This window comes from Apostichopus japonicus, chromosome 10, assembly GCF_037975245.1.
Source record: "Apostichopus japonicus isolate 1M-3 chromosome 10, ASM3797524v1, whole genome shotgun sequence".
NCBI classification, from domain to species: Eukaryota; Metazoa; Echinodermata; class Holothuroidea; order Aspidochirotida; family Stichopodidae; genus Apostichopus; species Apostichopus japonicus.
In genome coordinates, this window is record NC_092570.1 from 6,058,976 (window position 1) to 6,082,906 (window position 23,931).

The 23,931-nt window shown below is 39.4% G+C and overlaps 1 protein-coding gene and 1 long non-coding RNA gene across 5 annotated transcripts in view; both read right to left on the bottom strand.

Moving 5' to 3' along the window:
• Positions 1 to 23,931, bottom strand: part of LOC139975368 (IgGFc-binding protein-like) — a 128,070-nt gene that overhangs the window by 101,251 nt on the left and 2,888 nt on the right. For 2 of the 3 annotated variants that reach the window (XM_071983265.1, XM_071983268.1), the window contains exons 3-5: positions 3,642 to 3,875; positions 1,699 to 1,824; positions 1,051 to 1,215 (exon numbers count right to left, since the gene is read on the bottom strand). In XM_071983265.1, the coding sequence (XP_071839366.1) occupies positions 1,051 to 1,215; positions 1,699 to 1,824; positions 3,642 to 3,875 (525 nt within the window). Of the gene's footprint in view, positions 1 to 1,050; positions 1,216 to 1,698; positions 1,859 to 3,641; positions 3,876 to 23,931 lie in introns of those variants that run through there. The other variant, XM_071983266.1, reaches the window with a different exon arrangement.
• LOC139975057 (uncharacterized) lies at positions 10,406 to 14,144 on the bottom strand. Of its 2 annotated transcripts, none has more exons than XR_011795640.1 (3): positions 12,528 to 14,144; positions 11,908 to 12,069; positions 10,406 to 11,070 (listed from the first exon to the last, which is right to left on the bottom strand). It is a non-coding gene; the product is annotated as an uncharacterized lncRNA (long non-coding RNA). The 2 variants fall into 2 exon arrangements; XR_011795639.1 differs by having other exon boundaries at positions 11,908 to 12,066; positions 12,528 to 14,141.

Sequence of the window (23,931 nt, forward strand, 5' to 3'; positions counted from 1 at the left end):
TTCGAGGTAGGCAACTAAGGCCTATAAAAAGCTTAGAAAAATAACGTTAAAGTTAGACATGGACTCGTGTTTAAATGTTTTGAACTGACCTATGCCTTAGGGCGGCCTACCTAAGGTTGTCAACAGTGATGCTAGTTCTTGATATTTAATTGGAAAATGAGCGTAAATTTCTCTGCGTTACTCGATGGTGTAGCGCCCGCAGTCCTGTAACGTGTTAAACGAGGCCTACAAGTTGAAAATATCTCGACCCGTAGCCTAAAAAGCATAGAATATGGCACAAGAGTACTCGGAATAAGATAGCGTATATGCCAAGTCCTTGAAATGTCTACACATATGTATAGGTTGCAACGTCACGGCTTCCAGATAAATGAATGTTTCAATCGATACTGGGTTTACTTAAAAGTAAGCTTACAACAATTTGTTTTTTTAAATTGGATGCTGTACAATTTACTCAATAATCTACATGTGTGCATAGTACGGAGTACCTCCAAAAAACAGGGCCCATAAACTGAAAGTGTTCAAAGATTTTTCTGTGTACATCTTGATGTGTGGATGCACAGTAAATGTAATAAGTAATTATTAATACCAAAAATATATATAAGTTATTGTTGAATTGTTCTTTCTGCCTTAGCTACTTTGCCCATCCTGAGCAAATGGGCTAGGTACTATACTTATTAAACTAGCCCAAGAGATGAATGGGGACAAAATGATGGCCACTGCCACTGGCAAATAGTTTAGATGGATGTCAGCTACATGAAGAGTAAGAGAGGTATCTAACTTGGTCTTTCCACACAAAAAAGGGTGCCAGTGTGTAGCATGTACATTTTAGCCCCAAAATCAATCAACCACCTTTTATAATGAACCACTTTTTCAATGTGTATTTCTATTAGGAACCTGCAATTAATCTCTCTTGTGAATCCAGTTATATGGAGCCATTGAAATTCTTCAAATTTTGACAATTTATACTTCTACGATAAAGTTTGTAGTAGCCTACACAGAAAGAATCTGCATGTGTAATGCACAAAAGGGGGGGGGGGACGTCTGTCTTACCTTCGTTACAAAGTAACCCCCTAAAACCAGAGGCACATGAACAGCCATATGGGTCCTGCAGGCAGAACAGTGCACCTCCACAGTTAGTCTCGAACCCAAGAGTGTTCATTGGGGCTTCCGAACAGCTATACTGGCCGTTTTTGCCAAAGTTGTCAGCGGAATGCACTGTATGGATACAAAAATTATACAAGCAACGCGCTTAGCAAGATGTAACGAGCTATCATTTTAACGACAAACTTCATTAACCTCTTTATACTCAGTATGGACGTGTATACGACAGGTATACCGGTTGCCAACTTCGCGTGACGATAATTAAGGTGACTCTTAGTGTCGTGAAGAAGCCCCCCTTTTTTAAATTCAAAATTGTCTTTTTGTTTCCTGTTTACAAATAGTGTTCTTCTTATATATGAAAAGTGACACATTTAATATTTTTGCATAAGTTCTCTAGACACTATAGGGGGCTGTAGCTCCACCCACCCCACCTCGGCGGGCTCTAATTGCCAATCAATATATCAATCAATGTAGTTACTTGATTGTTGTGAATGTGATGGACTTGTCCTCCCTCACCCCCCCCCCCCTACCAGTTTGGTCCACTGAACCTTATAGAACTGTAAATATACCTTTAAAACTCTAGAGGAATATACTTACATACTTCACAGAGCTCTCCGGAAAATCCCGGTGGACATATGCAGACGCCATCATCCCGACACACGCCACCATTATAGCAAAAACACGGTATATCACAGGCTTCCCCAATAAGATTATCTGGACATCCTGAAGTTGTAATGAATTGCATTTCAATGGTCATCTAAACAAAAGCATATTAATATAAATAGCTCTATTTTTGTTTCTTCTTCTCCAAATCCAAGTGGTTATGTAATGGGTATACCTATACTCTTCCACATCCTGTGCTCATGTCCCCCTTTATAATTAGAAGTGAGACAGTTGCAACAGTACTTTCTTTGTTGTGCCAAGTTGCTGATTGCAGTTAATATCTTCTCAACTTTCTTTTTTTCTTGGAAAGGAGTGCTTTGTCTTAGTTGTTTCATTTATAGGGTAATCATTTGTATGCAGATTTAGTCTTGTGTAATTAGCCCTGATTGGTTCTAAGTGTTACTCATGGTAGCTAGGGTGTGTGTAGGCCAGTGAGAGGGGTTTAGAGTCACATGTTGATACCCTGTGGTAAAGGTGCTCCTTCCAATGTGTCTTAGGGAGAGCGAGGCAGTTTGGTGGTGAGCCAGCCAACAGGACATGATTATAATTTGGTCACTCTTGACATAACGTAGTCTTTAAACTATAGTATACGTAAATATAGTTAAATAAGTTGTCTATCTTGTGCTATAAGAGTATATCTTAATACATATAACTTTTCCTGGAGGAATTAATTATTTATAATTGATTCGCTAAACGTTTGTGTTATAACACGTTTTTAATGGATTCAATGGAACAGAGAGTTGTGTTCTGTTAGTTTCCATTTTGTATTAACCTATCTTGTACCCGGACTTAACTTACTCTCCTTGCGAAGAACATTTCTTTGAACATATTTATTTTCACTGGTGTATTCATCGAACTCTCTTCGCTCATCGTCCTCTTCGTAATTTCGTGCTATCTGGCATTCATTAAACCTTTCATCACCCCACTCGCACTACCAATGTAAGAGCCTGTTGTACAGCTAGCTGCTGACAAGAACCCCATATCCCGCAACTCTTACAATAAAATAATACATAATTCGTACAGTGATGGTCGGACATTGTCATTGTAATTCTATGCATTCCAGCTGTCGCATAGAAATATGGAAGAGGACACGAAGGCAAATTAAAATACAAGGCGCACAGAGTAGGGACAAAGCGACGATAACTTTGATCTTATGACCGACTCACACGCTGCTAAATGTACACGTTTGTATTTGTATGTCACTTTCATTTTTGTTGTTGAAAATATGACCCGTTAAACATCAAGGACCCATCAGGCATAGTGCATGGTTTGGCCTCTGTAACGTCTAATACACAAATCGTTCGAATTGCTCCTCAGAAACAGCAATATATTCAATGGCACATCATGGCAATGCTTTACAAATGTGCATGTCAATGGCAACTGGTAATAGATGTCATCCAAGTGCGCCCTGCTATCTATAAGACGTTAAAAGAACATTTTTGCTTCAACTATTATGATTTATAGATCACTGGAATAAATGTTCGGTCATATGTGTCTGGCACATTTTAGCTGTGAATACCCGAATAACCTTGTAAAAGAATGACTATTTTTTTAAAATAAATACCAGGTCGCGAGGAAGCTATCAAAAACTAAGGGGGTTGAAAAATTGACGGAGTCTTAGGTCTTACCAAAGGAATTTAACTTTTGTATATTTTCTGATCCTGTACGAATTTCAGCGTTTAATGGACATTTTGACTATTTATGTCAAAAAATTGTGTAAAAATTTAACATTTTGAGAAGAGAAAGTATTATTGAAATTTAGACGTTTTGTGCGCTATACGATCATTAGATGTCTAATATTCCTTTCTACTATCACAATATATCCAGTTCAACGATTAGCACTGATGTGAAATGTTCCTCCGCCAATGTATACTTACTGCGAACGATGACTCTCATAACTGCGTGTGTTTGGTTTCGGTTGGAAAAGCATTCATAGATACCAGAATCAGCTGTCGTGGCTCCTGTAATCCTTACAGAGACTTTTTTTGCCCATGCTGGTACGTCTCTGTTATTTTTTCGCCAATATACTTTTCTCGTATTGGATTGCACAGTCAATACTACGTCCTCGCCGGCATTAACCGTTACGGAGAAAAATTTACTGGGCAAAATTGCTGCAACATGTTGGAAAAATATATATATATTTGGAAAATCTAATTGAGTTTGATTCGGTGTTAGTAGTAAGTAAAAAGATAAAATTTTTTAAATGTTAATATTGTCGCGTTCACAAGGGAAGACGATGATAGTAGAAAATGCAGGAGATTTGTAGAGCGGTATGCAATATGTATTTTTATACCGGTACCAGTCTAACAAGGATATAGCAAAGTCTTTTAACGTAGCCAACTGGTCGAGGCGAATTTACTGCACAAGGCTACATCTCATTATTCTGATGGAAGAAACACTCTATAGGTATGAATATTAACCTCTCTCAAAACTGGTTAAGTGTGGAAATTACGTTTCCTTTCATAGCAAATGGACTTCCAAATACCTACAAAGCTTTCATTGGCAGAATAATGCAAAGCATAAAAAACTTAGTGCTGTGAAAATTAAGCCTAACAAAAGATAGTTAAAAAGAGCTATTTCGTGAGAATATAATCTGTACGTAACTTGTCGACTTCCAGTTGACACTAAAATGTGAAAACAAAACATTGCAACTGACGATTTAATTTAAAAAAAAACATGACAGATATGTACTTTTGATAAAGTAAATGACAAATTCCCAGAAGAGTTCACCCTTGTGAAAATATATGAAACGGTTAAGGACAGACATGATTTCCTATTTTTTAGAAAATGTAGGAAACACTTAACAATTTGCATAACACAGATGGTTCCAACTTCTGGGAAAATATTGCACAAGTTAAATTATGAAAACGAAAAGTTGATTAAAATTCTCTCCCAAGCAGTAGTCATCCACCACATATCTGACCTGAACCCTTGTAACAACATTAAGGGAGATTGGAATCAAATCTCCAGAGATTGCCTACCATGGTCGTCAATGCCAGGAGGAAGGATAATCCATCTCTGCGAGGCTATGTCTTTATACACAATTAAGGTCAACCTCTTAGAGACTGATTAATTAGAAACAATTAAACGATAGAGGAAGTCATAACCAAGAAAACGATTTTTTTTTGAGAACACAACAATATTATTGTACAAATTATAGTAGTTTCCAAAGATATTAAACAAACATTGTGAGAAAAGGATGTCCACAAATTCTTGTACATTTAGTATAAAGGTGAAAGCATGAGCTGAAGTTGAAGGTAACATTTAATATAACATACAAACATAACATAATACCAGGTGATTATGAATCGAACTCTTTCACATATATATATATATATATATATATACATATATATAAATATATAGAGGCAAATCTAAAACCCTTCAGTGATGACATAACTCGTTTTATCGCATTATCAAATTTACTGCAGATTTTTCTGGATATGACGTTCACTTCCTGGACACCACTGTGACCCTACAAAATTGTTCATTCACAACAGACTCATTCAATACACCCACTAACAAGCACAACTACTTGCAACTACTTAAACAAGCCATGCAGATCACTGTACCAGAAATACCCCGTACAGTCAAGCGTTGTGCATTCGACGTATTTGCTCCTCTGAAGTCGATTTTGATTCCCGCACTGAAGAACTGTCATAAGACCACCTTAACAGACAGTACTTTCGGGTTACTATTAAAAATGCCGATAAAAAGGCAAAAAAGGAAACCCCACACCGAAAAATTGACTTATAAAACTCGTCAAACCAGTTCCAAAAGAGTACCATTGGTTACTGAATTCCACCCTCGTCTCTTACTCATGGCTAATATCATTCAGAAGAATTTTTACATACTTCAAGGCACCGAACTCCTGAAATCAGTTTTCTCAGAACTACCTGTCATGGCTTTTAACAGACCCAGTAACCTACGGTGTAGTTTAGTTTGGGGATCCTTTCAGGAAGACACCCCATTAGGGGAAAACAAAACAGAAACTACAGGATCAACGCTCTGTACACAAACTTGCAAAACGTGCTTACTTGTCGATTCGACTGGGGCCTTTCAGAGCAACCAAACCAAACGCACGTTCCAAATTCGGCATAAAATAAACTACATATGCAAAAATGTCATTTATCCCATCTACTGCAATATTTGCAAGTGACCTTTCGTTGGAGAGTAAAAGATCGGCGATCAAAACAAAAAAGATCGACCAACCTGTTGCAAATCACTTCAATCTCCAAAATCATTCAATTGAGAACTTGCGTGTTATTGCTGAAACTTTATGGGAGCTAACCCTTAAGACCACAGCACCATTCGATTAAAACATCAGCAACGATTTGCCGTCCCAGATAAACCAAAACATTTGCTTTGCATTAACGAAGGAATCGGATAAACATAATCCGACACGGATTAAAATAATCCAATTTTCCAGAACTTCTGATAAATCGTGAGGAAACCAGTAAGTCGCTTTGACTTCACATGCCGACACTCTTCTCTATAAATAAGTTTCAATTCTTGCGACTCCTTGTCACTTTCGGTGATCATTCACTATATTAATGTATAGGAATAACAGAAAAACTGTTAAACAACTATGCTGTATTTAGAGAAAGACTTTATCTCGAGTGAGATAGTTAAATTAGTTAAGTAATTGGAGGTAAAACAGCAAATGTTTGGTTTTTGCAGAGCTTTCGAGCAAAACTAGCTCTTCGTCCGTGCATAATCACCGAAGTGACAAGGAGTAGCAGAGCACAGATAGCAAAGATTGTCTTGTAAATAGCTGTTTCCACCGAATGGCGCTTCAGCGAGCCAGGAGCGAAAGCCTCTGACCGGTAGATATAAGACAACCTAAAATGAGGGATAGGAAATGAGAGATTTACTTTTAAATTTGAACTTTATGGGCTGGGTCGGAGAGACACGTGGCTGGACGGTGAAAGGAAGGTAGCTTGTTATTAGGGTTGCATGAGGTGATAAGTGGTGGTGATGGTGTTGGTGAGTGGCGGCTGGCTTCAACGGTTGGTTCCGGTTCTATACAAATTTGGAGGCTAGATGGACTTATTTTCCCAATGACGGTGTGGCTGTTTGTAGAAAAAGTTTGGTTGGACGATTTCTGTTCTGCAAATACGGTAGCTGAGGTCCCCAAATATCCATATCTAGGCCGGTGATGGGAGTCGTGTCCAGGACATAGGGTGTATGTGTTTTTTCTCGGTGAGATGTGTAAGAACGGCCACTTTGTCGGGGAAGTTGTCTCTAAGTTGATTTAGTATCTCGTTCACTGATGGAATGTTGGCAATGGTGGTTACTGTTTCACAGTTTGTATCCTGCGACAGATGGTAGGCGATTATGCTTGCTCTGCTTTGAGTGGCTTCAAGTTGTTATGTTTTGTAAGTGGTAATTTGGGCTAATGTGCCGCATATTCGAAGAGTGGTCTGATCTTCATCTTGTAAATCTCCATAGTTGTGCTTGGTGATGCTAGCGGGTGCTCTTCAGTTCCGGTATTTCTGAGAAGTAGTCTGGCACGTTGTTTGACTTTTCCTTGGTTGAGACGATGTTGGTACCCAAGTTTGAGCCGGTTGTCGATGTGTATTCCTTAAAAGCTAACTTGGTTGGTCACAGGAATGATGGTGTAATTGAGTTTGAGATGGCTTTCTACCTCTAATTCTGTTTCGTTTGGCGATGTAGAGAATCTGGAATTACAATGGTGGCGGATTCCCATATCTTTGGAATGTGCCCGATCTTGAAAGAAGCTGTGTATAGCACACTGAGTGCGTCAAGGAGTATATGTGGAGCTGCTATTAAATGTACTGGATACCATATCCGCCTGCTGATGTGTTGGACGCATGTTTTAGAATAATGCGGATGTCTTCTGTGTGGTTTCCTGGATTATTATTGGTCTAGATGTGAATCCTGTAAAGGGACCAATTTGCTTCTTTATAGTTAGGTCTAAAAGGAAGTAATGTTGTTTTAGTGGTGATGTTGGGATGAAGGATTTCGGGTCTATGCTCTGAACCAAGGTCTTCTCCGACGTGTAGAGAGTTGTCAAGTTGATAGATTTTGCTGGATGTGAGGATATAATCCAGTTGTTCTTGTTCCTCGTAGTCTGTGTAAGGGTATCTGTAGGTTCACCGGTATTAAAGCAAATGAGGTTGCTGACTGACAAAAGTTTATTGAGCTGGATCCCTGCATTCTTGGTTGACCGGCACCCCAGAGTCGTGTGTTTTGCGTTGATGTCTCCAGTGATGATTTTCTTTGTGTTGCTGCTAATTGAATGAAGGAAATCACTGGGAATATGTTTTGATGGACTGAAATAGACACACAGGACCATGACTTGTTTTCCGTTGTTGGAAGTGATGTTGATGGCCGCTGCTACTCCACCTTGGTCGGTGTAGGTGTTGATGATGCTATTGTTTTTGTCTATTTCTGTGTTCTGTGATGTTAATGTTTTTCATGACTGCGACGATGATTCCTCTGGTGTCTGCAGGTCGCCTGAGAAATTTGGTAGGCGATTGTGAAGTGTTTCGTTGAAGCATGCTACGTTGATATCCATATTGTTCATATAGTACTGTACTTCTTGTAATTGTCGTTGATAGCGTTGACGTTGAATTGCTTATTCTAAGTTTTTCGGCCATTTATTTCTGCTTCTTCTGTTTCCACATGTTGGTGGGTGGTGGGGTTTCCATGGAGCGGCGTCTAAGGGCTGTTTGCAGGTCGGAGTCTATTAGGTTAAGCCCCATGTGTATCTTTAGTTTGGTGGTGATGGTTGTTACAATGTTCTTATCACTGGAAACGGATGACCGAGTGCTGGAAGGGAGTACTGAGATCAATATATCTGCGATTATGATGGCGAGGTTTTCTTTCATGTCATTTAGCTGCTCTGTGCTGTTTTGTAGCAATTGCTGTTTTGTAGCAATTTTGTAGCAATTTCGTAATTTGTGAATGTGTAGTTGGTTGGTTTCTGGTGTTGTTGTCTTCTGGTGGGTGGTGAAGTCTGTCCGGAAAGTTCCTTGGTGTACTTGGAACATCCTCTATAACTAGATATATGTCCTATGTGGCAGTTTGCACATTCCGGTCGTTCTCTGGGCTTGGTGCTTTCGGCTAGGCTGTGTTTGCCGCACACCTGATGCATGTCTTACGGTGGGTACATTCTGAGACTAGGTGGCCGAATCACATACCATTCTGGCACTGGATGGCTGTATTATTTATTATTATTATTATTTATCAAATTTATATAGCCCTCTTTCCATGCTAAAGCATGTTCAAGAGCGCTCTACAATGACAACGAAATGACAAAACCCTTAAAACTTGAATATGAAAAATAAACTTGACACAGCTTAAATATTACTTTAAAAAATGTGTATGTATAAACGAAAGAATACTTTTAGCATAAATATAGATTCACAGTGAAATTCCCAAAAAGAAAAAAAGTGAGTTTTAAGTTAATCTTAGTAACAAAATAACAAAACTCCTTAAAATATGTATACGAAAAGTAAAATGGGAGCAGCTTGAATATTAATATAGGAATATATATGTATCTATAAAGAAAAATTTAAGGAAACAATATAGATTTACAATGAAATTCCTAAAAAGAAAGAGTGAGTTTTAACTAATTTTTTAAAAGTGGCTAATGTTTTGGCAACACGGATATTATTTGGCAGCTCATTCCATAGCTTGCTAGCAGCAAAGTTAAATTTTCTGTCGCCGTATGTAGCAGTCCTTACTCTAGGGACTACTAGTGTAAGGGCATTGGCCGATCTCAATGTTCTGTTAGGTTTATACACAGTTAGCAAATCAGTTAAGTATTGAGGTGCTTGAAATGAATTGATTTATATGCATGTACTAATAGTTTGAACTCGACACGACGGTGAACAGGCAGCCAGTGAAAATCTCTTAAGACAGGTGTGATATGAGAGAAACGCAAAGTTCTGGTGATTATACGTGCCGCGGTGTCTTGGACACGTTGCAGCCTATTCAAAGTCGATTGTGGTGCACCAAAAAGCAGCGAGTTGCAGTAATCAAGACGGAAGGTTAATACGGCATTCACGAGTGATTTGGTTGCATCGTCAGTTAAGTAACGCCTTATGTGACCGATATATCAAAAACTCGCGTATCCAGACCTACAAACACTCTTAACTTGTTGGGACATATTCAGATGAGAGTCAAATATTGCACCAAGTTTTCTTACCGCTGGGGTAGGTGTGATAACAGAATCGCTGATATTAAACGTTATTGCCACAGTTTTTGTTGCGCTAAGTCTAAAATAACATCACTTCCGTTTTAGCAGGGTTCAGCTTTAGCTTATTATTCTGCATCCAATACTCGATATCAGCTAAGCATTCAGATCCCAGATAACATCATGCTAGCGGTCCACCGGCGGCCCGCCAGCTGCACCACTGGCGGTCCACCGGCGTTGAAAGCCGGCGGAACGCCAACGATTTGGCCGGCTTTAATCCGTCGGTCCGCCGGCGACTACGCCAGAAGACCGCCGGAGAAACGCCGGGGTACCGCCGGTGTACCGCCAGTGTTCCACAAGCAGACCGCCGAAGAAACGCCAGTGTTCCACCAGTAGACCGCCAAAGAAACGCCAGCGTACCGCCGGTGAACCGCTGAAGAAACGCCAGCGTTCCGCCGGTGTACCGCCAGTGTTCCACCCGCAGACCGCCGAAGAAACTCCAGCGTACCGCCGGTGTTCCACCAGTAGACCGCCAAAGAAACGCAAGCGTACCGCCGAAGAAACGCCAGCGTACCGTCAGTGTTCCACCAGCAGACCGCCGAAGAAACGCCAGTGTACCGCCGGTGTACTACCAGCACACCGCCGGAGAAACGCAAGCTTACCACCGAAGTACCGCTGAATTTCTGTCAGAGAGAGCCACTGGCTATCCACTAGCTAATATGGCGACCTGCTAGCCCAAATCTGGTATTCCGCCAGCAACCCGCTAGGCAGAGATCTTCACATGAATTGCTAACCAAATATCTGTGTCTCGGCAAAAAACTGTTTGGGGTGTACTACTAGAACAGAGCTATTGGTCTACCTGCATATTTTACTGAATTACACATGCGGTTACATATGAAGAAATCATGACGGACACAGTGAAATAAGTTGCTATCATTTTATTACGCCTATAAATTACAAAGCGAGAAAATGAGTTCCAGCGTTAAATATTGCAACAGCAGTAAAGAAATTCACTCGTCAACTGTTTGTGGTGTAGTCAGAGATTTTCGCCCTCCCTCACAATCAGATGCATCCTTCAGAAATCTCACCACCGCCGCCTGAATATCAGATGAAGTCGATTGTGCAGTTCCTCCGTACAGCTTCTGTTAATACGAAACACATTACGCAAAACATTACATAAAAGACTGCATTCTACACAAGCAATAAAATGAAGCCAATAATAGGTTACCCGATACTTATAGCTAGAACAGTTACTACTGTTCATGTTCCACAATCATACATCAGTTACTACTGTACTGTGCTCGTAACACAGTAGCATGTGTTACAGGTGGTACGTGGCAAGTTTTTTTGTAAATGCAAATTTAAAAACAAATGATAATTTACAATTATAAAATTTGAAACATTAAACATTAAAATTACTGCAAATTTTCACCTGTCTGACTCTTAGTTCAACGTGTCACAGCTTTTTGATAATTACTGTGCCAACTGTAACACTAGCTATGAGTATCGGCTGGGTCACACAATATGATCACAATTGGTTAGGTTAAACTACATTATTCACATTTTCACACATTTACCATTTTTTCAGTGATATACGAAATATTTCCTTTGCCTTTGACAGTCACCTTCTTTCATTTTATACTGAACACATGCATTACTGTTGCAAATCCAGGTCCCATCAATTGGGAAAGAAAGTGACAATGGACTGGTCAATAAAATCATATGGTGAATTAACTTTAAAATCAATGCTGAATGCTGCTTTTCAACTGCATCTGAAACAACACATCTTACATCAACATAGATTTGTAGTAACTATTTTAAATGACCAGAATTCAATGTATATTAAAGCAAGAATTCTCGTTGAAGGGGTGTTACATTGAAAAGTTGACCGATCCATGAGTCAAATGCACAACCCCTTCCCCACAACTCAAGGTTCTCTTCACTGCTGCTGAAAACAAAAATGACACATATAAACTCACTTTCAATTATGTATTTCATACATGTAGCTTCGCAAAGGCTGTTTTCCCAGTGGTACATGTCCAGTTCAGTGTTGTAGCAACTGCATTTGCCAATACATCACCAAGGATTCTTTTAACGCACTCCTTCAACGTGTTGCCACCAAGAATTGATAGTCTTTTCTTCTTGAAACAACAAAAAGAAAGAAAAGTTAATCAGAAACCATTCAATAATTATTATACAAACAGAAATATTCAAGTTATTCTATTTCATCCCACACTTTGGCATCTTTTGCTAATTTCTTATCAATATTTTAAGAGGAACTAGTAATGCAGTGCTGCAATGTTCCTTTCTGAGTCCAGTCAAAAACAAGATTGATTTAACAGCCCACTTTTGTAGAATGCACCGCAATGTAAAACCATTTCTGGCCAAACTCTTGTTACCTAAATGCTTTCATGTCTGTTACTACCTTCGAGTTTTAATTGTCTCCCCGGAAAAGGAAATTAGCCCCTCAGGAAATATTTTATTTTGTACAGACCACTGACACAATAAAACCTGGCTTCAAATTTATAATGATAAACTAACATTACACTCTGGAAAACTGTTTTCTTATTACTTTCCTTACACTTTTAAACTGACTTACCAAATATCTTTCCAAAGCCTTGTTTGTTTCAATAGAGTCATCCAGGCTATTAAATACCTCCAAAGATCCCACAGGAATAGTAATGCGCTGGCTTCTAACTTAGTTCCTGAAAATCCTGATCTGGAAAAATTGATAAATTGTGATTAAATCTGCTGACTCCATCTTCCTCAAAAAACAACAACAACAACAGCATACTTTGGTGTTTGCATACTGCAAATTAAAGTTAACAGTAAATAAGTTCACAACAACATATTGTGCAGGAGAGGAATGGCTATCTGTCGCTCCTTTATATACTTAGAATCCTTTCACTATTAACTTCAACTGTGTCATCATGCAGCTCAAAGTTGTTATCATTATTGCATGTTTCTTGTAAAATAGTGTTGACATGCCCATCAACCTCATTTTGTATTTTCCTTCTCAGGGATTTCACATGAGTCATTTTTTCCCCTGTTGATCTACTGCAAAAAAAGAACCAAAAACAACAACCTAGAGCTCTTCATTCTGTATCCATTACTTACAATGGGCATCACCCCTTCAATTAATTTTTTTTTTTTGGAGAACTTCATACAGTGTCCCTATATAAGGTCAAATTTACATCATCAAATACAGACAAATCATGTTATTTGTTACTTTGTCTGCAGAGCTTTTTAAACAGAATAACAACTGGTAATTACCCTCCTGCTTGCCCAAAGTTGTATCTACTTTCATTCCCATTTAATTCACCTGGGAATACAATAGAGGGGCAAATTGAACCTAAACTACCTCCACTAACTATGCTTTCAATGATTTATTGCCAAGGAATTTAAACAGTTGTCCCCGCAACACTGTAAACTTTTAACCCTTTAAAGTAACTTAGTGTTAAATAGTGGCACGCAATACAGACATAGCATAGAGGCAGTTCAGCTATTGGGCAAATAAACTTTACTATAACTGAGGATCACTTCAATGTAGGCAGTTATTTTCTTGGAAATCATGCGCAGAATGATTCACCAGAAACTGAGCACATGGAATAGACCCAATGCAAATATTTCAAATTAATAGTAGCCAAGACAAAAAGCAACAAAAAGAGATAAGGCAGCCACAATTTTTTTAGAAGCCGAGAGGCTAGATATGAAATATTTTTCATTATCGTGTTGGTTGGTATCACCAAGGGCGTATAAACCGGGGGGCTAGGGGGCGCCAGCCCCCAGTGAAAAATGTGGAGGGGCGGAAGTATCATTCCGCCCCCCCCCCCCGCTTCGCAAGTCAGAAAACCCCTTTTTCATTTCGAAATGAGAAAAAAAATCTCATTTGGAACACCAAATTGCATCTAAGGCCAGGTGAAAATACAAAATTAAGTTTACAAAATGGAGTGGTTGTTGAAGTGAGCCATATTGCACCCTCCCCCAGGCCGGCCATCAGTCTTCAGCCCCCCACTCAAAAGTACCTTCCTACGCTACTGGGTATCACTATACTCCACAGGAGTACTGATAAACTATGATGACGATGATCTATTGATCTCCAAAATGCTTAATTTGTCACATAAACTTTGAAGCCTAAGTACTAAACATGAAATCCAAAAAGATTTAACCACCAACCCATTCCTGATATTAAAAACAACCATACTTATATTATTATTAATAAGGTTTTAACATTGAGTCTTTACCTTCTTAACTAGGCCTAGGGGCCTAGCTATAAACAAATAAAACAGTACATTATTTCTTAAAAAAAAAAATGGATGACCATGATTTTTCAGTACTGTAACATACCAAATGATTTAAAACTAGGCCTAGGCCCCTAGTACTAGTGTACTACTAGTAGTAGTAACTAGTACTAGTATAGTAATATGTATATCAGAATATGATATTTAAAATTAGGAGGAAGCCTTCCATGGTCATCTAGTAATATTTACAGTATTAACCTTCTGCAGATAACAGTTTTCTTCGAATACAGTCAGCAAACAAATGTTTCGGCATAACATTGCATAACCTAGCTATTATACAAACAACGGTTATTAGTTTACCTTTATGTGTGATCGTTATTGCTCAGCCTTACACAATTAACACCTACAAATGTAGGCTATGTGTAATTCATACACCGCGAAAGGCTTCTCATTAAGCGATACATTCTAGCCTAACGCTAGATTACGTCTAAGTTTATTTAAAAAATAGTTAATTCAAATACTTGCGAAATCAATTATGTACAACTGTCAACCCTTAGTAAGAAAAAACAGGTACATACCTCTTAAGCAAATTTGTATCTGCAGACTGCAAGTACTTTCAAAAGAATAGATCAGGATATCCAACACCGAAAGAGTTGTAACGGATTACGAAAGCGACCGCTTTTCAAACTAGCTGCTATATCTGAGGACACTGAGCATTGCGGTTTAGCGATTGGATGCCAGTTATACTAGGCTCGTTCGATCAGTGAAAAATGCTTTCTGAACTGTTTTCTCTCAACTACGCTAAATTGTTGATTAATAAATACTTCTTGAGATAGTTGAAATTTATTAAAGTATTTGGATATCGCTTATAACGTTATTGCTCAATATTTATTTCAGAATTAAAATTTGTTGAAAATATTATTCTGTAAGTGTTCCTGTGGTTAAGGGTATTACCCGCCCATTTTGCGCAAATGCTTGCCAACATTTCTTCATGTGGTATCCGTCAGACTCGCTCGATCAGTATTTTTTTTCCTTTCAAATATTATGTAGTGTATGATAATAGGCCCTATATTACATTGGATGGTAAGCAAAATTTAACTACTTTGAGTTAGCTCAATCTTTAATTACCTTATAGTTATTGGCGAAAATAGGTTTTAGGAAAATATTATTCTGTTAATTGTGCCAGTGTGGTAAGGTAACTTCCCGCCAATTCTGCACAAAAGCTATCCAATATTTCCTCCGGCGGTACTGCTGTCTGCATTCCGCTGGACTTACAAGCCAGCTGTAATATCTATCGGTCCGTTAGCGGACCACCAGCCGTTGCCTAATAACGTATTAGCCCATGCAGCCGCACCTAAACCTGGCCTACACTAATGTACACAAAATCAAAGTATTCTTAATTTTTCTCTCCACAGGAACAAATATATACAATAGCACAGGTAAAATAGTTTAATAGAAACTCATCTTTAACTAACCTTTCACATAGAGACTTAAGATTTTGGACAGACCCGATGGTCAATGTGTATGTGAGCTTGTATAATATTTGTGGGAAATTTTCTACGGCGTTACGCTTTCGGTCTGCTGTCGGAATTCTGCTAGGTTTTTCCAAGCAACAATGTCTATCGGTCCGTTGGCGGACCTCCAGCGTGTAACCACCGGCTCTTATACGACGTCGATACGCTGTTGGTCCGCTGTCGGCAATACGCTGGTTTTTTCCAAGCAGCAATGTCTATCGGTCCGTTGGCGGACCTACAGCGTGTAACCGCCGGCTTTTTTACGACGTCGATACGCTGTTGGTCCGCTGTCGGCAATACGCTGGGTTTTTCCAAGCAGCAATGTCTATCGGTCCGTTGGCGGACCTCCAGCGTTTTACCGCCAGCGTTTTTACGCCAGCGGACCGCCAGTGTGATGCGTGCAGCAATGTCTATCGGTCCGTTGGCGGACCTCCAGCGTTTTTACGCCAGCGGACCGCCAATGTGATGCGTACTGGGATATACTTGATGCATTGCTTTCTTCTGTGCATCCTCAGCGTTAGGTTTAAACGACACATACTACTGTGTGTCGTCAGCATAAAAGTGGTAGTTTAATCGGTCACGTCAAATAATATCGCCCAACGGTGCTGTATACAAATTGTACATCTATGGACCTAAAACTGAACCTTGAGGCACGCCTTGCTTCAAGATGACAGGTTCAGAATGATGATCACCAGTGGTCACAACTTGTTAGCGAACGAAGAGGTATGATGACATCAGAGCAAGGCATCTCCAGTAACGCCAAATGTGTACTCGAAACGTTGCAGCATGGTTTTGTGGTCGAGAGTGTCAAAGGCTGCCGATAAATCGAGCATATTTAACGCGGTTACATATTCGTTGTCCAGGGATGATAGGAGGTCGCTCTGTACTGTTATGACATAGTGATACCATCTCTTTGATGTTACCGAAACACTCCATCGAGACACCTTACAGGCCCCTTATATATTTATCTAGGTCATGGATTCAGTTTTCCCACGAGAATTTTTAACTATCTTATTGAATCTTGTTACAGGGCCTTTTCCCAAAATAGATTCCATTGTGTCTGTAGAACATTCCAGAACGTTCTTCTCACGTGGTATGGAAGTTTCCATAAGAAAGGGGATGGACTTCCAAACTCCCAACCAATCAGGGCAGATCAGTGCCAGCGCACTTGTTTTTATATCGTTAAGTTAATACAGGATGGTCAGGTTATTGGCTGCCTTCTGATTATGCGCAGAGGGATTTCGGTAGAGTAAGGTATAAAAGGGGGCATTGGTCCTCATGTTCTGCACTCCGTCATCAGTTCGTCGCTTCGTCATTGCTTCGTCACCATTTCATCACTCCTTCTAATTGCGTAATTGACGGAGTCAAATCATTGTAATTTAGTTTTATTTGTAAAGAGAATCGACAGAGAAGAAATTATACCGAATCAATAATCAAATCCTATCTCGTCAAATTGTTTTTCTTTGTGAACTCATTGTTTTCTCCCGTTCGAGACATCTCCTGAAGAAGCATAAATACGGCATCAAGATAACCCCAGTACCTTTCTATCGCGAGTCCCGATATAGTATTACTATCGGAGGAGCCGAGCTCGTCACAATATGACAGTACGTTAAGCAGTGCAGTCTCTGTTGAATGTAATTTTAGGATATGCAGACTGCATCGTCTCGTTTAGGTTGTTGGTTGTAAGATGGTGTTCAAAACGGGCATCTACTGCTTTTTCCAACAATTTAGAGACGTATGGAAGGTTGGATGTTGGCCTGTAGTTGTTGAGGGTGTTCTGGTTAAGTCGTGATTTCAAAAGCGGCATGATCTGTGCACACTTGAAATTATTAGGAACGCAGCTGCTTCAGAGGAAGGCGTTAACAATGTCGGTTATCAGAGTAAGTAGCTGATCAGCTAGCCCCTTTAACAACTAGGTTGGTAAAGGGTCGAGTTTACATGACTTTGAAGGTGACTTGGTAATCACGACTTCAACTCCGCTTCACTCGCTGGCTTAAGCTGATCGAGAGGTACTAACTTTGTTGCACTATTAACGCTATGGTTGGTTCTCGTTCGCCTGTCGTTTTCAAAATTATCGCGAATTTTGTCGATCATGTCGTCAAAGAACCTGCTGAATAATTTTGCAGAAGGCATGTGTCTTTGTCGTCGCATAACAGATGCTTAACCACATTGAAAATTCCCTATTGGTTACGTTCGCATGCAATGATCTTCTCTGAGTAATAAGTCACTTTGGCATGCTTACGTAATTTATTCATTTTAACGCAGTTATCCCGATATATCTGGTGGTCAACTGTCAAACGACTTTTTTTTTGCCATTTTCGTTCCAATTTGCGCTTTGTGTGTTTGGCTTCGTGCAGTACGTCGCAATACCATTGACTACCCTGGTTTTCATGATATTCTCGATGTAGTGGTGTTGTCTGTGGATAGTGATACCGTTTGATACTGTTTTGTTGAGGTCTTCTTGGTTTGGAAAGGTAAGGGCGACTTTCCAGATTGCAGTGGATGAGCCCATGATGAAGAATCGTCTTGCTGCTGTTGCGCTAAGTCTTTATGTATTTGCTGCTCCGATGATGTCTTTTTCTGAAATAATTGGGTGTATTCTGGTAATGGTGGCTTCTAACTTTGGTGTGCGTTGTGCGACTGGGAGGATGACAGTCGTTAGTTTGCCGTTGATCCGTGGCCACGGCTGTGTTAAAGTGTCTTCTGTGTATTAGAGATGGTTGCTGCTATGATGATGTTATTGTTGTTTTTCGATAAACGTATTGAAGTAAAAGGTTGCTGTTGGGAAGCTGGTTTCGATGTATTGTCTGGCTGTCTGTATCTGGATGTGTGATATAGGCATAGTTCTGAGTATGACTGGTTGCTGGGCTCTGGTAGTGTCAGTAGTAAGTGCTGGTGTCTGGTTGTTCGCTGGGCTGGCATCTCTGGTGTTCCTGAATTTCTCTAGATTGGATGGTAGGGTGTGGCTCTGGTACCTCTTCCTCTTGTTGGTGACTGTGATGAAATCCGGTATGGGTTCTTCGGTGATTGTTTTACCTGGTCCATCCTTAATTGCTCCTGGCTTTTGGATCGAGGAAATGATGCCAATTGGCTCTCGAAAACTCTTACCGTAAAATCCTGAACAGAACGACCAAGTGCAACGGTAATTCCAAAGTTCTCATGGCTGATAAGGCTCGAGAAAAATGTACCAGTGGCTCGCAAGAAACCCTAACCTTTAAATCTGGAAAATTGATAAGATGGCTCAAATATGTTCTAAATAGGCCGCCAAGAATATCCCGAAAGTGCTCCTGACGTTTGAGGCTGGAGAAGAATGATGCCAGTGGCTCTATAAAAACTCTAACCGTAAAATCCGGAACAGAATGTTAAATGTACAGGAAAATTCCAAGATTCCGAAAAGATGTCTCAAAAATTTCCTTAAACGGTCTGGATAAATAACTCAAAAGATAAAAGTTGAGTTTATTTCACCTGGAAAGTTAAAACGATGATTCGAAATTTCTCCAAAATGTTCATATAGAGCTCTCAAAAAGTCTCTCAAACGGTCTGAAAATATCTCGAAAGAAAAAAAATTGAGTGGCTGGTATTCCCCTAAGAAAAGGAAATTTTTGCTGAAATTTCGATGATAATTGAACTAAGCTGACACTGGTAGGTGTTGATGCGTTGGTTTCAATTTTCGGAATCAGTAGCAAGAATTGAAACTATTTCATAGAGAAGAGTGTCGGCATGGTTGTGAAGTCAAAGCGACTTACTGATTTCTGCATGATTTATCAAAAGTTTTGGAAAATTGGATTATTTTAATCCGTGTCGGATTATGTTTATACGTTCCGTCGTAAATGCAAATGAATTGGTTTGGTTTATCTGGGACAGCAAATCGTTACTGATGTTTTAACCGAATGGTGCCGTGGTCTTAAGGTTTAGTTCCCGAAATTTTCTTTTCCTTTCCTAGATTTATCTGTCGAAGAATCATTTTGTTCAATGGCAATAACCAGCAAGTTCTCAATTGAATGATTTTGGAGATTGAAATGATTTGCAACAGGTTGGTCGATCTCTTTTGTTTTGATCGCCGATATTTGTTGTGTCATTCTCATTCTTAGAGTGTTTTTTTTACTCTCCAACAAATTGTAAGTTGCAAATATTGCAGTAGATAAAAAATGTTATTTTTGGATAGGCAGTTTATTTTATGCCGAATTTGGAACGTGCGTTTGGTTTGGTTGCTCTGAAAGCACGTTTTGCAATTTTGTGTACAGGGCGTTGATCCAGTAGTTTTTGTTTTGTTTTCCCCTAATGGTGTCTTCCTGAAAGGATGCCCGAACTAAAATACCCCATATGTTACTGGATCTTTTAAAAGCGATGACATATTGTTATGAAAAAAACTGATTTCAGGCGTTCGGTGCCTTGAATTCCCATAAAGATGTTGGCAAAAGACGTTGCCATTTTGGTACCCATCGCGGTGCCTTGAATTTGGAGGTAGTGATTGTTGCCAAATACCAGATTATTGATGGTCAAGATTAGTTGCATCAATTTTGACAATTCTTTCTGTGCAGACCGAAATGCCCTCTCCGTTGGGGATATTTGTGTTTAACGAAAACACCTCCAAGGTAACTTACAGAGTAGATGGGGAAAGATTTTTTATTTACCCAATTTTCCGGATGAAATCCGTAGTGTCCGGCACATAGGACGGTAGGGCCGATACAAGAGGTTGGATAAAAAGATCCACGAATTTGAATTTTTCAGTCGCCGTTCCATTACCAGATAGTTTGGGCCCCGGGATTGCCTTCTTTGTAGATTTTGGGCAGAAAATAAAAGCGACTAGGTTTTAGATCGATTTCAAGGAGGTTTTTGGCCTAACTTGTGGTCGATGGAATTGTTTTAATATATAATAATATAAACACCATATATTAAAGTGCTATAATCATGAAATAAAACATGCTCAAGGGCACTGTACAAAAGAACAAATACCTGGACTATAAAATTACCAAACTTAAGAAAACCTAAAAGTAATAACAACAGCAGTAAAAGTAAAAAATGATAAAAGACTGGCCACAATAAAAAAAAATAATAAAAAAACATAAAAATATACATATACATAAAAATGGGCACAGCAATGCAATTAACCGTTAGAGACTATCTTTTGGATAAGTCTTTGCACGTTTTGTGTGATTTCTTGAGTTGGATCAGAATCCAGGAGTTTGTAGTTTTGAAGGTTACCGGGTAGTCTGTTGGCTTCCTCTATATGTAGCGACAATTGCAGAACCCTTGTCGCTGGCTTGATGACAATGCCATCGCCCTTCCGGAGTTCATTGATAACCTGTCCCTCAGTTTTGTTGAGATTGTCGCGGAAGTCTGGGGCAGAGGTCTGTGATTTTACATCCTCTTCAATTCCCAAAATAACTGAGTCAAGAGGCGCCCATTGGGCCTTGGGCGGATTCCACCAGATTTTTGGCTAAAACTTGGAATGCAAGTTGTTGGTTTGTTGCGTGGCGTTTTTGCCATTTTCATAGGCAAAAAATTCACGGGGACGTAAACATCGATGGAACTTATTTAGATCAAGAGAAAGTTTCTGAGCGTCAACTTGCCGTGATTTACGACACAAACACACAGAAAACACACGTGAAAAAGCTTTGGAACCAATTTCACATCTAAAATCACATATACTCACGTGTTCGTATTAAAAACATGTAAAAATGTGTAGAATTAATCAGTGGATTGGACACGTGGTACAGAATGTGAAAATCTGAGATAAACTAAACCAACAATAATATTAATACCATACAGTGTCAACATGGAAACATAAGGCACTAGCAGCAGAAAATCCTGTTAGTTTACTTCAAAGTTACATTTTCATACATTGGATTTCTTGCCTGCACATATTATTATCACGGGGTTTCTGTGTCAACCTTTCTCCTGAGGATTCCTCACTTCACGTTTCACAGGAAAACCTCTGGTCGTTATGAAACCAACTAACTGGCAAACCTGTGTCATGGTGTGCAAAAACAAAACGTTTCAAAATACAGAATCACAGGTTTCCACGCATGAACATAGCACATGTGGCACCTGTTTTCGGTTTCGATGATATCGTAACCCTATTCAACTCTATGACCCTATGAATCTCATATCATAGTAGGCAGTTGTGACACGTTCAGTACAAGATTTTATTGAGGTCAAAGGTCAGTTGGAGTCACCAGACGTCAAATTATGGAAACCTTGTTTTATAAGCTACCGTATCTCCCCATCGACCAGCCTATCAGATTACATGTGCGTTACGCCTCATACGAATAGGAGGTTATTGGCAATTGGAATTGAGATTATGGGCATCCGTAGAATCTAAAACTGAAACTCGAACATATTTGCATTGGTTTCAACGTGCCGCTCGGAACCCTTACTTTTCGTGCAAGAAGGTGAACTTTGAAGTACAGCGGTTCTATTGGACGTTTTCCGTCGTATTTATTTCAGGATGGATTTAGTTTCGTTGTGACCAGGTAGCGTTTATGAAACTTAACAGTTCATCTACGTTTTTACTATGACCGATGTCAATTCGAACTAATTGTGTAAAACAGTCTTAGTTAGGCAGTGAGTTCACGAGCTTTTGTCTGGATCGGCTGTTGGTCTCAATTAGTGTAGTCTCTTCCACCAATATCAGCATTATCGCTAGGCCTTAAAAGTAACGTTTGACTTTCGTCACGTTTATGATTATGGGACAACTTGAACAAATATGGCTAGGCCTGTGAGCAACGGTTGGGTAGAAAAGAGTTCGTTAACACAACAACGTGAGGAATAACAGTAAGAATACCAATACACTTAAGATGGCAAAACATCTCCTTAATTAATATTTAAGGCATTTTCCTACCGGCTATCAGTCTTAATTCTCAAGTATAAATCAAAACGGAAGATAAGTGCTCTTACAACCTCAGGTTTTCATTGCGTAAAAGATCGCTTTGATTTAGACAGTTTAATGGAGTAATAGCGATATTTTTGCGTATCAATCTGTAGCTAAAAGACAAGATAAATAGCGGGGCAAATGTACGAAGTCGCGCTAATCGAGTAGCGGTTCGAAGTAGCAGTAAGGTACTGTTTAGGACTAGGACTCCTAGGCTTATGCATAAAGTTTATACCTAGTTATATAGGAGCCACAATGTAACAAAAGCCAGCTATCTTCGTAGGTGTTTTTACAGACGTTTTACTTTTAATTGTTTAAGACATTACAGTAGGCCTAGCTGCTTATTTATGATTCTGCGGCATGTTTTAATTTGTTGATCACTTACCTTTGATGGAAAAAGTTTAAGTTTCATACTGCACAGAAACATGACTATCCAATGCGCAAATACGTAGCACCATGTATCTGCCTAACTGCCTAACCTTTGTTCATAGCAAGTATTGATGTTGCAGATCTGTTCTTTGGAGAATTGAACAACAATCATTGGCGAGTAGATTTTTAGTCACGGTCTCCAATAGCGAGTACTTTTTAAAAATATTTGAAGAGGCCTGAAAACCTTCAAAACATGAGTTCTCATGGTAGAAATCATGGATACTTTTCATACATGGTATCTGAATTTGCCATATTGAGTACAAGAATCGTATTGCTTGTGAGGCCAAATCTCGTATATGTCACTAGAGGTCAAACTCTGAAAAACCTTTTACATAATAGCTAACGATGGAAATCGTGGATACCTCTAATACTTGGTGTGTGGATTCATAACATTGAGTACAATACCCCTATTGGTTTTTATGTAAGTGTGTATCGCCAAGTACAGTAGACTGACCTGTGTTTATCCTGCCATAGTGGTATTGTAACAGCTAGTTCTGGTTATACTAACAAGCAAATGTCTAGTGCGTTGAAGTCATCGAAACCTCAATGCATTTTGCATTCTGGTTCATTCTTTGTAATGACACCACTGGTGGTCAGCCTGTTGACACTGAAACAAGACGCATCTCGCTCTGACGTTTCGTGACCTTCAATTCTAGTAGTCTGGACCCATGATCGTACCAGGGAGTTGATTTGGTTCTATAACAACTCAATGCTAGAATAAATTACTCCGGCATACTAAACGACTGACGTCTCTGAACCGGAAGACTGGTTGCTGTTAGAACGACTCACAAGTGCCGTTCAAAAGTTCTCAGTGTTGGCCACATAGTTAGACAAAAGAATTGCTTAAAGTTTCAGGTCGTACTTTCTTACCCGCTTTGATCCTCAAAAGTTTCGCAGCCATTGAGAATTATCAAAAGTGACAATAAAATGTCTCAGGGTGGATAA